General features: G+C 43.3%; 1 protein-coding gene across 8 annotated transcripts in view; it reads left to right on the forward strand.

Moving 5' to 3' along the window:
• Positions 1–1,417: 1,417 nt before the first annotated feature.
• The window catches only part of CNNM2 (cyclin and CBS domain divalent metal cation transport mediator 2), a 159,834-nt gene continuing 146,332 nt past the window's right edge, over positions 1,418–14,919 (forward strand). For 4 of the 8 annotated variants that reach the window (XR_013543130.1, XR_013543131.1, XM_072995614.2 and 1 more), the window contains exon 1: positions 1,418–3,263. Coding sequence is in view for 6 of the 8 variants with exons in the window: in XM_072995614.2 (XP_072851715.2) it covers positions 1,607–3,263 (1,657 nt within the window). In the remaining 2 variants the exon portion in view is untranslated. The remainder of the gene's footprint in view (positions 3,264–14,919) is intronic. The other 4 variants (XM_072995613.2, XM_072995612.2, XM_072995611.2 and 1 more) reach the window with 3 other exon arrangements.

Consider the following 14,919-nt stretch of genomic DNA (forward strand, 5'->3'; position numbering starts at 1 on the left):
GAAAGCAAGGTACATTCTTTTCCAAGTAGATTTTAGAAATACTACTGTGTGTGTGTTTAGTCATTTAGTCGTGTCCGACTCTTCGTGACCCCATGGACCAGAGCACGCCAGGCCCTCCTGTCCTCCACTGCCTCCCGGAGTTGTGTCAGGTTCATGTTGGTTGCTTCGCAGACACTGTCCAGCCATCTCATCCTCTGTCGTCCCCTTCTCCTCTTGCCATCACACTTTCCCAACATCAGGGTCTTTTCCAGGGAGTCTTTTCTTCTCATTAGATGGCCAAAGTACTGGAGCCTCAGCTTCAGGATCTGTCCTTCCAGTGAGCACTCAGGGTTGATTTCCTTTAGAACTGATAGGTTTGTTCTCCTTGCAGTCCAGGGGATTCTCAAGAGCCTCCTCCAGCACCACAATTCAAAGGCATCAATTCTTCGGCGGTCTGCTTTCTTTATGGTCCAGCTCTCACTTCCATACATCACGACAGGAAAAACCATAGCTTTGACTATTCGGACTTTTGTTGGCAAGGTGATGTCTCTGCTTTTCAAGATGCTGTCCAGATTTGTCATCGCTTTCCTCCCAAGAAGAAGGCGCCTTTTAATTTCAGGGCTAAGAAATACTACTTAGTTAACAGAAAAATAAATCAATGATGTCAAGCCCCCGTGCACGAGAAGGAAAAACGAGGTCCGCAAGCGCGGGAACGTTACACGCACAGACGCACAAATCACGGATGGAAGGGAACATATTTTCACGCATGTATAGTTTCGCGGTTAATATCTCAAGGGGACCTGAGCCGGCAGAAATCTCCCGACCCGATTGGTCCTTCCTCCGGCCAATCCCTGCTTTCGTCTCTTCCCATTGGCTCAATGACCATTCCGGCTGGAACTCACATACATACAGCGGTCACGCGCTTTTTTAATTTGGAAAAAGGGGGCGGGGATTTCCTTCTCTCCCTCCTCCTCCTCTTGCGCCTCGAGCCCTTGCCGAACCTCCAGCGCGTGCGGACTCTCGTTACCCTCCAAGATTCCTGACGGGCAGCCCGGTTCGGGGACTGTGCGGGACCCCCATTCCCAAAACACTGGCAGACCCTCAGCGGGATTCACGCCACCCCAATTGTCTTCCTTCTCATTTCTCCTCCCTGGACGAAACCTTCGCTGGCGTTGGTTTGCAGCCTCGCGAGTGACCTGGTATTTCCTCTTTTCTTCCTCCACACGGAGGTTCTACCCCTGTTAGTACGTACACATGGGGAGAAAAAAGACCGGCGAGCGACTGGCAAACCGGCTACCTAGTCAATCTCCAGCCTCCCTCCCCCCCCCCATTCTCGCGGCCGCTCTCTGATTGGGTGATTATTTTTCTGGTCTCCCCCCGCCCGCTCCATTCGCTGTCCCGCTTCTGTTCACCTGATTGGTAGATACGCACGCGCGGGCTCGGTGCCCCCCTCCCCCTCCCCCCTCAGGGGTAGGGGTTGGAGCTGCTCCTGACCGAGGCCCGGCAGTTGTCTGTTATCCCTCGAGGGCTTCGGAGCTCGCCGTGCCCGTTGAGCGTCGCCGCCGCCGCGATGAAGCTTCTCCGGTCGTTGTGGCCGTGGTAAGGGCTGACCTGCCTTGACTGGAAGATGGCCGCGCCGCTACCCGCGGCTGCTGCTGCTGCCTGGTTCATGGCGGGGCCAGCGGGAGGCGGCGAGCGGGAGACGCGGGTCAGCCTTCCCCGGCCGCTGCTGCTGCCGCTGCTGCTGGGGGTCCTCCTCAGCCGGTGCCTCGGAGAACAACCCCCACGCGCCGGCGCCTCTGCCTCCTCCTCCTCGTCGTCTTCGTCGTCGTCTTCTTCCTTGTTGCCCGGCGCATCTGACTCTGAGGAGACGGTGATCATAGGATTGCGGCTGGAGGACACGGACGACGTCTCGTTCATGGAGAAGGGGGTGCTACGAGTGAGCGAGAGGACCCGTGTCAAGCTGCGGGTCTACGGGCAGAATATCAATAACGAGACCTGGTCCCGCATCGCTTTTACGGAGCATGAGCGGTGGAGGGATGGAGAGGGCCGGCGTCCGCCCGCGGAGCAGGAGGATGGCTCGGCTCCCATCGGCTCGGCATCCCCAGTCCCGCAACGCTGCGGCATCCGTACCTCGGACATCATCATCCAGCCGCACATTACCCTCAACCGTCGCACCTCCGGGATCATTGAGATCGACATCAAGCCCTTGCGCAAAACGGAGAAGAGCAAGTCCTACTACCTGTGCACCTCCGTCTCCTCGCCTGCCATCCTCGGAGGGCCCGGGAGCTCGGCTGGAGGCCCTAGTGGGGGAGGGAACATCATTGGTTCTGATGGGGGTCCATGGACTGAAACCACCTGGGTCTACCATGATGGTGAGGACACCAAAATGATAGTGGGGGAAGAGAAGAAATTCTTGCTACCTTTCTGGCTTCAGGTGATCTTCATCTCCCTTCTGCTGTGTCTCTCGGGCATGTTCAGTGGTCTCAACCTGGGACTTATGGCCCTGGACCCCATGGAGTTGCGTATTGTGCAGAACTGTGGGACAGAAAAAGAGAGGAACTATGCCAAACGCATTGAGCCTGTGCGCCGTCAGGGTAATTACTTACTCTGCTCCTTACTCTTGGGCAATGTGTTAGTCAATACCACCCTTACCATCCTGCTTGATGACATCGCTGGTTCTGGACTGGTGGCTGTGGTGGTCTCCACCATTGGCATTGTCATCTTTGGTGAGATTGTGCCACAGGCGATTTGTTCTCGGCATGGCCTCGCTGTAGGCGCCAACACCATCTTCCTCACAAAATTCTTCATGATGATGACCTTCCCAGCCTCTTACCCGGTCAGCAAGCTACTTGACTGTGTCTTAGGGCAGGAGATTGGTACTGTCTATAACCGAGAGAAACTACTTGAGATGTTGAGGGTCACTGATCCTTATAACGACCTAGTCAAGGAGGAGCTGAATATCATTCAAGGGGCACTGGAATTGCGCACAAAGACAGTGGAGGATGTAATGACCCCACTTCGGGACTGTTTTATGATTGCTGCTGAGGCTGTGCTTGATTTCAACACTATGTCTGAGATAATGGAGAGTGGCTATACCCGTATACCTGTCTTTGAAGGGGACCGCTCCAACATTGTGGACCTTCTTTTTGTCAAGGATTTGGCTTTTGTGGATCCTGATGATTGCACCCCACTGAAAACCATCACACGGTTCTATAACCATCCGCTGCATTTTGTCTTCAATGACACCAAGCTTGATGCAATGCTTGAGGAATTCAAAAAAGGTGGGATGGTGGTGGTTGGTAGTGGGAGTGGGGAAGAAGAAACTGAAAGGGAGCTTCTGGAGCTAAGAACTTGCTTATTTTTTTTTTTGTATAGTTGAGGTTCTTGGGATGCTGAATTCTGTGTTCTATACCATATTCAATATTTGCCTAGATGTCTTTGTAGGGTAATTGTAGGGTAGTAAACTGTTTTCCTCATCTTCATTTTCCCCTTGCTCCCAATACTTCTAGGCTTTGATTTGCTGTTCTGGGTTTGGCTGAGAATTATTTTTCTTGTTGAAGAGTTAATTGGCATATTGCTCAATAGCTAATGCATGTGCAGCTATGATATGCAGCCATGCCTCCCTGCTAGATGTATCTTTTTCATATGCTTTCTTAAAAACATGTTTATGTGTATACACTTTGCTTTTAAAATGTATTCCGGAGAGATGTCTCTCGTGCAGCAATAGACGTTGTTCATGGGGCCGTGCTTGTTTCCAAAAGAGCATTTAAAATACTTAGGCAAAATATTTATTTATTTATTTATTTATTTATTTATTTAAAAACAAAAAATTACCAGTCATGTACTGTTCCCCTCCAAGTGAAATGTGTATTTGGTATGATAAACCATGGCAAAGTTATTCTTATGCTTGCTTGGTGTTTAGTTAGACTCTAGGTCACAGGTGTTTGTGGTATTTTTACATCTCAGTTTTCTTTGAAGTACAATTTTGAATGGATTTTTCTATTTATAGATCAGCACTAATATTGTGCCAGTTTTGTATAGGAAAACTGGAGAGGTTCAGTGGTCAGATGTACACATTTTTCCTAGATGGAAGACATGAATTCATATGAAACCTGCACTTAGAACATAGCACGTGGTTGTAGGCAAGGGCTTTTCACTTTCTGTACACATGCAGGAGAGCTGTCATTGTCAGTGACTTATTGCATGAGTGTCATATATATTCAGAGCAAAAAACCCACACTACCCCAAGTGTACTATAATTTAATGTTACAGTTTACATGGATTTTATATTCTATACAGAAGTGTCCTCTGCATGATGATACTGCTCTACATGGCTCTTCAACTGCACAAAGACTATAAAATCCTATTGATATCACTTGTGGGTACTTTTGTTCACTTTAAATAGCTATGCTTGTATGCCAGGAGCCCCACATGCAATATAGGAGTGTCTCCGAAGGGTGGTACACCACCTTTGATAAACATTGACAAGGATAGTCTGTTGTTTGACAGGAAAAAAATTGGTTGCCCTCAGTCAGCTGATTTTGGGTGTCAGGAAAATGCTTACTTTTTTTAATGATTGACATTTTACAACCGGGGAAGGAGAGAGGCACCTGTGGCCTTTTCTGCCTCAAGTGTCAAAAGGACTAGTCTTGTATTTTGCATTTTGATTGTGCAGGAAGAGGACACTATTTTCTGCTCTGCCTTAACTTGTTCTAATCATTCATGCTTACCTTTGAAGTGCAACCTGGTCCATTTGGATTGCATTAATTGTGCTGTATATACCTTTCTATCTTATTTTGAACTCTGAAAGCTGAGAATATCCTGTTACTGATAATTATCTGTTTCTTAACGCAAGAAACACAAAGTGATTGCCTGTCATTTAGAGAGTTCCCTCTCACTGCAGACTTGCTGAATATCTTTGAATATTTTAATATGAAATTGCTTCAGATGATATTTGGGACCAAGATGAAGTTGGGATAACATGGGCAAAGATGTGTTGTTCTGTTTCATTGGCTGAAATCCTATTGTGCTGTTATGCAAAAGGTGTAAGTTTCAGAGGCAAATTAATATAAGTTAAGAAATCTCTGTAGGCATTTATGTTGCATAATAAGTCATGTGACTCAGCATCTAATGCAGTGGAGATTGCTTCACTTACAGCAATTCTCCTCTAAAAGTTGCATCTTTTGTGTAACACTAAACAGGATTTCAGACACCATAGGAATCAAAAGTTTTGTGGATCCAGTTCAGTTGAAAGTTGTCTGCCCTACTGACCATCTTAACAACTGAATTTGCTCAATGCTGGGTAAACAGCATTGTGTTGAAGTCATCCTTTTCTCAAGATAATTGCTGCACTATAGTTGAACTTTTGCCCTCAGGTTTCTGATTTCTGTGCAGTACTCCCAGCTGGTTAGATTTCAAAATCATGTTTGATTGACCTATTATGATCTAGAATTATGCAAGATTTGGTGCTATACTCTAGCTTTTTCTCATGTAAGCATTTTGAAATTCTTTTAACCTTACATGTGTCTCCTTCAGTCACATGATACACTAGAGGTAACCATTTCCCAGAGAGGGTGGAGGGAAAAAGATTTGTAACCTAGATTATCTCTACTTTTAAACTTTTGAGCAGTAAGGCCAGGCAGGTTAAATTACAAACTGTGTGATTCTGTGGTTGCTGCGTGGTAATAACTGCTTTCCCATTTTTGTACTAATATCTTTTAGTTCTGTAGTGCTATTCAAGCATTATTCTTGTCAAATTTGCTGATAACATTGTTTTTAATTTGTGATATTTGTATTGTTATATATTAATTTTAAATGATATGAAGTGTTACGTAATAATTATAAAGATGATACGTACATAGATTTTTTTTGTATTAGGTAAAGCAACTAGTACTAGTTGAGTGGAAAAAAATGGGATTCTTTAAAATGTGACTTACAGGTGCAGAAGACCCCTCCATGTCCTTCCATTGCTGTTACTCTGACTGCTGTAGCAGTCCTAAACAAGCTTATATTTAGTAGTGTTAATCGTGTTTCCCCCCTCAAGCTATTAAGTTAGCAGTCCTAAGCATGCTTATTGATGCAAGTCCCATTGAACAGAAAAGGGCTGACTGTTAGCTACACGCATGGTGTTTGCCATTAGCTGCATTATCAGGTTGAAAGATATTGCTGTGGAAGTGATGACGATATGCCTGCAGAACCAAGGTTCCATTGCAGCTATGGACTAGCTTACCTAAACAGTTTTTATACAGTACAGTATTGCCTCAATCTAGTGAAGTTGATGTTAAACCTTACTGTCTTGCCAAGAGAGATAATATTATTCTGAAAAACTATTAGTAAGTGCTTCATTTCGTCCATAAAATAAAGGTTCCTTGAATGCATGCAGCAAACTAGTGTGATACTATCCGGTGATAACATGTAATGTCATACTATATCATATTATCAAAATACAGTAGAATGAAATTGTAATGAGATAGAATATGATTTGACATTTACTCCACCTAACTTCCAAATAAGTTCTTGCCTTTCAATAGAAAGTCAAGGGGCTTTGATCATTGTCTAAAATGTATGTTGGTGCCATGTATTAGCATACTGTATTTTTGCCATAAATTCTGCCATGTAACAATTGCTTCTTGAATATTGCCAATATGCGTATTTCTGTGCTTGTGCTTTTGCATGTGTGATTTCTTTGCCCTTCTCTGTTCTGAGCAGGAACACATGAACAAAGTCTTCTGCTAGACAAATTTTTTGTAAGAAATTCCCATTAATCGTGTTTCCCTCAAGCTATTAAGTTAATGTGACAGCTCTTTTTCCACTAGCAGAAATAAGCTGACCTCTGTGCTTTTTTGAACTTCAAGTCATCCTTGACTGAACTTCACATCATCTTTCACTGGAGTGAACAGTGTAGGGCTAGTTCTTCAGAGGAAGTTTTGAAAATGGTTCATGTTTACTCTGAAACTCATATAAAATTAACAAGGTATTAGATTAAAGGCAGGTACATTTTGCTTTAGTCAGAATGGAAATATACAAGAACAAGAGCTTTCTGCAATTTAACATCCAGTGCTTTAAGGATTAATAATGTGAGCCATTAAAAGTGTATTAAAAACTGATTGACATTTAGAGTTGCTGGGTACCTGCTCCTGACTGGTTCGGGGAGCGGAATTCATGTCTTTGTACTTTACAGTCTTAGGCAGTGCTGCTGCTACATCTCTAGTAATATGTTTACTTACTTGTTAGCAGCTGGACTGACACAAAGAAAACTCTTAACCTTGGTATAATGAGAAATGCAGGCTTTGAAGGCAAACATAAGTTGCACTCAGATGGGGATGGGTGGACCGCTTTTTTGGAGAGGGAGGACGGAGGACATTTGAAGGTGAGACACGGAGTTGCAGGGAATGGGAAAGGATTCTGCAGAAGGTAGAATTGGTGACACTTAGCAGTGGTAAACTATTGCTAGATGCTAATCCTAGAAACTTCACTGTTGCAAGGAATGTCAGGAGCTCCTGGCCACAGGAGTTCTCCTCAGAGAGTCTGATGGCTGTATTACTCTTCTGATGTGAAGTTTGGATTAGTCCACCATATGCTGCAGTGTGTGTGAATATCTTATATACTGGCCTGCTAGAAGATAGCTCTGGTTTGGAGGTATGCTGACTTTAGAAGGGGGCTTGAGTTAAGTGTGTGTGTGTGTGTGTGTGTGTGTGAGAGAGAGAGAGAGAGAGAGAGGGAGGGAGGAGAGAGAGAGAGATTCTGGATTAAAGTATAAACTTTTTTTGAGCAACATTAAAGAAGATTTTGATAATAAATAACTGTATTATTGGGATCCATTTAATGTGTTCACAGTGCATGAATTGGCAAGCCTTTCTAGATCTGGGTGATGGAGTTTGGTTTCAGTGGTAGGGTTCCATCAATTACTTGTGTTCTCTGCACTGCATATAGACAATTTTATGTTGGTTGGGTTTGGAACCCTCACCTACCCCGTGATTACCAAATTAAGTGTAATGAAATAAGTTGTATGTTTCTTTTGTGTTTTTTTTTTTTTACATTCTTGCAAAACTAGGCATATCAGATGGCAAAAAGGATAGGATGTCATGATAAATGGATATCGGTGGGCTTTGAAAGGGGAAGAAGGTAATAAGAGAAGCCATGATAGGAAAACTGGAATTTGTTTAGCCAATGAAAGCCCTTCACAAATGTTCTTTGGGTTTGGAACATGTAACAGAGACAAGAAACATTTCAAAAATTTTCTCTGCTAGGATTTGCGCTATGTATTGGAAACAGTGGTTTGGTTTGTATGTCACAATATGCTAGATGTCTAGTGTATACTTATTTATGATGATGGTGGTCTTGTTCGGACCCCTCTGCAGACTGCACTGGCTGAACAAGATGCAAACACTTCACCTGGTATTTGTTTATTTTATATCTGAACTAGCAACTCTGGCTTGTCTCTCTGTAAGTACTGTATTTAAAGGTAACAATAAACAAGGCTTGTTTGATGAAAGAAAAGACAAACCCTTGTTCCTAATTCAAGTACTGTAGTGTGATAAATGGCAGTATCTGTGGCCCATTTAGCTGTTCTTGTTTTTGGGAGGAGCCAAATAAGAGCAATTATGTAATATGCTATTTGTAAAGAATAAACATGGAACCTAGACTTAGCGTGTGACTACACTGGAATTCTACATCGGAAGACTTGATTTTACTTCAGTTCATTTTGAAGCCTGTGTTGCTTTTAAAATCATAATCGGTGCTCAAACAGGGCAGTGGAACATTTCGGGAGTTCAGCATTCACATTGGACACATTGCAATTTGCATTCCGCCTTCCCTCTAGTCCCACCTCTGGCTATCCTTTTATGGTTTGTTGTAAAGCAGTTTGACTTTCAAGCTCACACATTCATTCACATCATCTTTCATTTTGTCTTGCTTGCTACTTTTTCCGTTCTTTAAAAATATATATATTTTGATGTGCAGAGATGATCCAGTGAATATTTCCCCGCACTTTCTGCTCTCCTTAGATCATCCTCTAATTTTTTATTTTAATTTTATTTCCTTTGAGTTTAGCACTGGATCATCTCCACACCTACAAACATGACTCCTATCTTGTAAAACTGACGGATGGGGAAAACCCTGTTTGAATCTTTCTAGAATGAAAAAGTAGAAGGTACCTAGAAGGGGGAAAACAGCTGGGTTGGGATGAAAAAGCCTTGGATGGATTTGAATGAGTCTTTATATCATGTGGTCTTTTTGTTCAGTCGTTTAGTCGTGTCCGACTCTTCGTGACCCCATGGACCAGAGCACGCCAGGCCCTCCTATCTTCCACCACCTCCCGGAGTTGTGTCAAATTCATGTTGGTTGCTTCGATGACACTGTCCAACCATCTCATCCACGGTCGTCCCCTTCTCCTCTTGCCTTCACACTTTCCCAACATCAAAGTCTTTTCCAAGGAGTCTTCTCTTCTCATGAGATGGCCAAAGTACTGGAGCCTCAGCTTCAGGATCTGTCCTTCCAATGAGCACTCGGGGTTGATTTCCTTTAGAATTGATAGGTTTGTTCTCTTTGCAGTCCAGGGAACTCTCAAGAGTCTCCTCCAGCACCACAATTCAAAGGCATCAATTCTTCGGCGGTCTGCTTTCTTTATGGTCCAGCTCTCACTTGCATACAACACTACAGGAAAACCCATAGCTTTGACTATTCGGACTTTTGTTGGCAAGGTGATGTCTCTGCTTTTTAAGATGCTGTCAAGGTTTGTCATTGCTTTCCTCCCAAGAAGCAGACGTCTTTTAATTTCGGGGCTGCTGTCTCCATCTGCAGTGATCATGGAGCCCAAGAAAGTAAAATCTGTCACTGCCTCCATATCTTCCCCTTCTATTTCCCAGGAGGTGATGGGACCAGTGGCCATGATCTTAGTTTTTGTGATGTTGAGCTTCAGACCATTTTTGGCGCTCTCCTCTTTCACCCTCATTAAGAGGTTCTTTCATTCCCCCTCATTACGAGGTTCCTTAATTCCTCCTCACTTTCTGCCATCAGAGTGGTATCATCTGCATATCGGAGGTTGTTGATATTTCTTCCGGCAATCTTAATTCCGGCTTGGGATTCCTTCAGTCCAGCCTTTCACATGATGTATTCTGCATATAAGTTAAATAAGCAGGGTGACAATATACAGCCTTGTCGTACTCCTTTCCCAATTTTGAACCAATCAGTGTTTCCATATCCAGTTCTAACTGTTGCTTCCTGTCCCACATATAGGTTTCTCATGAGATGGATAAGGTGGATAAGGCACGCCCATTTCTTTTAGGACTTGCCATAGTTTGCTGTGGTCCACACAGTCAAAGGCTTTTGCATAGTCAATGAAGCAGAAGTAGATGTTTTTCTGGAACTCTCTGGCTTTCTCCATAATCCAGCGCAAGTTAGCAATTTGGTCTCGAGTTCCTCTGCCCCTTCGGAATCCCGCTTGTACTTCTGGGAGTTCTCGGTCCACATACTGCTGAAGCCTGCCTTGTATGATTTTGAACATAACCTTGCTGGCGTGTGAGATGAGTGCAATTGTCCGGTAGTTGGAGCATTCTTTGGCACTGCCCTTCTTTGGTATTGGGTTGTAGACTGATCTTTTCCAGTCCTCTGGCCACTGTTGAGTTTTCCAAACTTGTTGGCATATTGAATGTAGCACTTTAACAGCATCATCCTTTAAGATTTTAAATAGTTCAACTGGAATGCCATCACCTCCACTGGCTTTGTTGTTAGCCAGGCTTTCTAAGGCCCACTTGACCTCACTCTCCAGGATGTCTGGCTCTAGGTCAGCAGCTATATTGTCTGGGTTGTCCGGGATATCCAAAACTTTCTGATATAATTCCTCTGTGTATTCTTGCCACCTCTTCTTGATGTCTTCTGCTTCTGTGAGGTCCCTTCCATTTTTGTCTTTTATCATGTCCATCTTTGCACAAAATTTTCCTCTAATATCTCCAATTTTCCTGAACAGATCTCTGGTTTTTCCTTTTCTGTTATTTTCCTCTATTTCTTTGCATTGTTCATTTAAGAAGGCCCTCTTGTCTCTCCTTGCTATTCTTTGGAAGTCTGCATTCAATTTTCTGTAACTTTCCCTATCTCCCCTGCATTTTGTTTCCCTTCTCTTTTCTGCTATTTGTAAGGCCTCGTTGGACAGCCACTTTGCTTTCTTGCATTTCCTTTTCTTTGGGATGGTTTTTGTTGCTGCCTCCTGTACAATGTTACGAGCCTCTATCCAAAGTTCTTCAGGCACTCTGTCCACCAAATCTAGTTCCTTAAATCTGTTCTTCACTTCTACTGTGTATTCGTAAGGGATTTGGTTTAGATTATACCTGAGTGGCCCAGTGGTTTTTCCTACTCTCTTCAGTTTAAGCTTGAATTTTGCTATGAGAAGCTGATGATCAGAGCCACAATCAGCTCCAGGTCTTGTTTTTGCTGACTGTACATGTGGTCAGTAAAAGAAATTTTGAGTATACCATTTTTAAGCAGAGCAGATCCCATGGTATTTGAAGGTATATTCAGACCTGTTGTGTGAAATATGGCTAATGTTGTGTGCTGGCAGAAGTGCAAGTAAGTGGACGGCTCAGTTCTGGGGAGAGGGTCCAATCGGCCCTGCCACCTGTGGTGGCACTATTCGTTTTTGTCTCCCCCGGAAGACAAATACGAACATCCCATCTCTAATTACAATTATACATTGATTAATTATACAGTGGTGCCTCGCTTTACGATTGCCCCGTTTAACAATGAAACCGTATTACGATGAACTTTTTGCAATCGCTTTTGTGATTGCTAAACAATGTTTCCTATGGGGGAATTTTGCTTTGCGATGATCAGTTCCCTGCTTCGGGAACCGATTTTTTGCAAAACGACGATTTTTCAACAGCTGATTGGCGGCTTCAAAATGGCCACCAGGTAAACAAAATGGCCCCTCGCTGTTTTCTGGGATGGATTCTTCGCTGCACAGGGAGCGAAAATGGCCACCCTATGGAGGATCTTAGCTGGATGGTGAGTTTACAGCCCTTTGAAATGCATTAAATGGGTTTTAATGCGTTTCAGTGGGTTTTTTCTTTTCTCATTACGATGTTTTCGCTGGAACGAATTAACGTCGTAATGCGAGGCAACACTGTATTTTAACATGATAGGATTTCCATTATTTTTACTTATACCTACATTTTAATCTATATTTTAATTTTGTTACTTTACTTTATTGGTTGATTGCTTAAAACCATAGGTCATCACAATATATCCAATGACAGCATCAAACATATGTGGCACTGTCATATTACAATTACACTTAAAAAGAAAGATTTAGGATTTTTGTTGCTTGGCACGAATCTTCTTTGCTGCCAGGGCAAATTTTGCTACTTGATGGGTAGTAATGACATCCCTGCCCAAAAGCAGCATACAAAGTTGAGCCAGAAAATTCTAAGTATGCCTGCAAGGAATTTGCCCCTGGGGTGATCAAACAAAGCAGCGGTCACCAACCGTTTTAGCCCCGCGGACCGGCTGGGGAAGGCAGAGCATCCCGCTGCACGTGTGCGCATGCGCAAAGGAGCATGCATGTTCTTGTGCATGTGCAAAACAGTGGGGTTACTTGTATGGTCCCGTGCACGCTCGTGTGCCTGTGCAAAGGGCAGTGCAGCGCTTGTGCAGGCACGCTCGCGCACAGGTGCAAACAGGCTGTGTTGGGGGAGTGTGTGGGTAGCTGGGGAGGTCTGTCTCTACTGCCCAGTCCGCCTCAGACCACGGACTGGCACCGGGCCATGGACCAGGGGTTGGGGACCTCTGATATAAAGGACATCCTAACAAATAATGAGAAACATCTTCAACTTCTCCTGATCCACATATACAAAGTCTTTGATCAAAAGGAACATTTTCGCATCTTCCTACTAGTATAGCTGTTGGCATACACTGAAAGTGCAGAGCTGTAAATACTTTTCTTAGAGGGGCTGAGGTTAACAAAGTAGTCCTCCAAACAGAATGATGTTTTATACAAAGGGAACCAACAGAATAGGGCATTTTTGAGATGGCATGGAGATCCTGCCATCTCAGTAAATACATATTTTTTCTTTAACCAGATGCTTAACTCTATTTGAAACAAAGGTAGGAAGGGAGTCTGTGTCAATCCCATAGTTCTGCAAAATGGGTCTAACTAAATTCATCCAGGATTTTCAAGATGGATTCTGAAGCTGGTCTGTGTAGCTCTTTCTAGGAAGGCAAAAATCATTCATACTGGCCAATTTCAGCCAATACATGGCCAGCACAATATGAGAATGTTTTTCAATTGGAATCAGTCCTACTTCGGCCCTTAGATACGCAGAGGGTGTGTTGTGAGGGACAGTTAGAAGAGATTGAATAAAAGAATTTTGGATCACTTCTTCAGTGTCTTTATATATCCCCATATCTCTGCCCCATATGTTATTTGGGGTATCAACTTCAGGGGCCACCAACCTCCTGCCATGGGTTGAAGTAAACTGCAAAAGAGACTGAGAGGACTTAGATGCTTTCAGATTAATTGCTTTCATATGATATTTCCATGAAAGTTGGGCATTGAAACAAAGGCCAAGATATCTAAAATTGCATAGCTGCTCAATGGGTTTGCCATCAAGCTTCCATGTATGGAATTTCTTCTTCTTTCAAAAAACTACAACTTTAGTTTTGGTGTAATTGATGGTCAGGTATTCTCTTGGACAGAATTTGCTCAAATTGGTCAAGAGTCTTCAGATACCAACTAATGTTGTGGAGACCATTGTAATTTCATCTGCATATAGAAGGACTGAGAGCTTGACATCCCTAGTTGTGGGTCAGAAAAATTCCAACCTGCTCAATTCTTGGATTATGTTGTTAATATAAAACTGAAGAGGAAAGGGGACAACAGTCCCTGACAGACTCCTCTTTCTGTTGGAATTGACTCAGACAACAGGCCATTTGCCCCAAGCCTTACTCTGAAGCTGGTGTTAGAGTGAAGCATCTGAATTAAAAACAACAGCCTCCTGTCTATATTGGTGTCAGAGAGTTTTTGCCACAGATGGGTTCTATCTACGAGGTTGAAGGCTGAACTGAAATCCACAAAGGCAACATACAGGTCCTTCTTACCTAATTGAGAGTATTTTTGTATTAAATGGTGGAATACAAAACATTGGTCTAAAGTAGATTTTCCCTTTTGGAACCCTTCCTGTTCTTCTGCTATTACTGAGTTTTCAACAGCCCAGCACTCTAATTTGCCCAGTAAATATTTCGAGTGCAGTTTAGAGACTACATTGAAAAGACTGATTGATCTAAAATTGTTTGGGTCAGCTTTAGAGCCTCTTTTGTGAATAGGGACGATTATACTTACATCCCAACCCTGAGGTGTTTTCCCATGCTGGTTTATATAAGTGATCATTCTAGCAAGCACTATACACCACCAGGTGGTATTTGACTTAAACAACTCTTCTGGGAGCATATCTTCACCAGGAACTTTGTTACTGGGCAAAGAGGTGATCAAGTCATTTATTTCATCTGGGGTGACTGGGTCCCAGTCAGGGCAAAATGAGAAAGGGAATGGAACCATACTAAAGGATGGCTTTGGTTTAGGCCCAGAAATGGTGTGACTATGAAGAGCTGCCATTGTGAAGAGGTTATTTGATTGTCTAAGGCACCAGAATAAGTATTGGTTATGACCAAAACCTGGCCGTATCTCTTTTCAAAGCTGCTGCACCTAACTCTAACCGAGATTTCCTTAGGTGTTCTTCCTTCTTCTGCTGAAGCAGGATTTTACTGTATATTCTCTGGAGAGATGAACATAGGAAGAAAAGTTTTCCGGTGAAACCTTATTGCTCCTGTCAGGATATGTTTCTGGGTGGCACACCGGGCAGCAAACCATCCTTGTTATAATTTTCTGTCTGTGCAAGCAGGCTTAGAAGAAGACAAGAAAGGTCTAATTACTTTAACAACTTTGTCAAA

Source organism: Pogona vitticeps, chromosome 3 (genome assembly GCF_051106095.1).
Source record: "Pogona vitticeps strain Pit_001003342236 chromosome 3, PviZW2.1, whole genome shotgun sequence".
NCBI classification, from domain to species: Eukaryota; Metazoa; Chordata; class Lepidosauria; order Squamata; family Agamidae; genus Pogona; species Pogona vitticeps.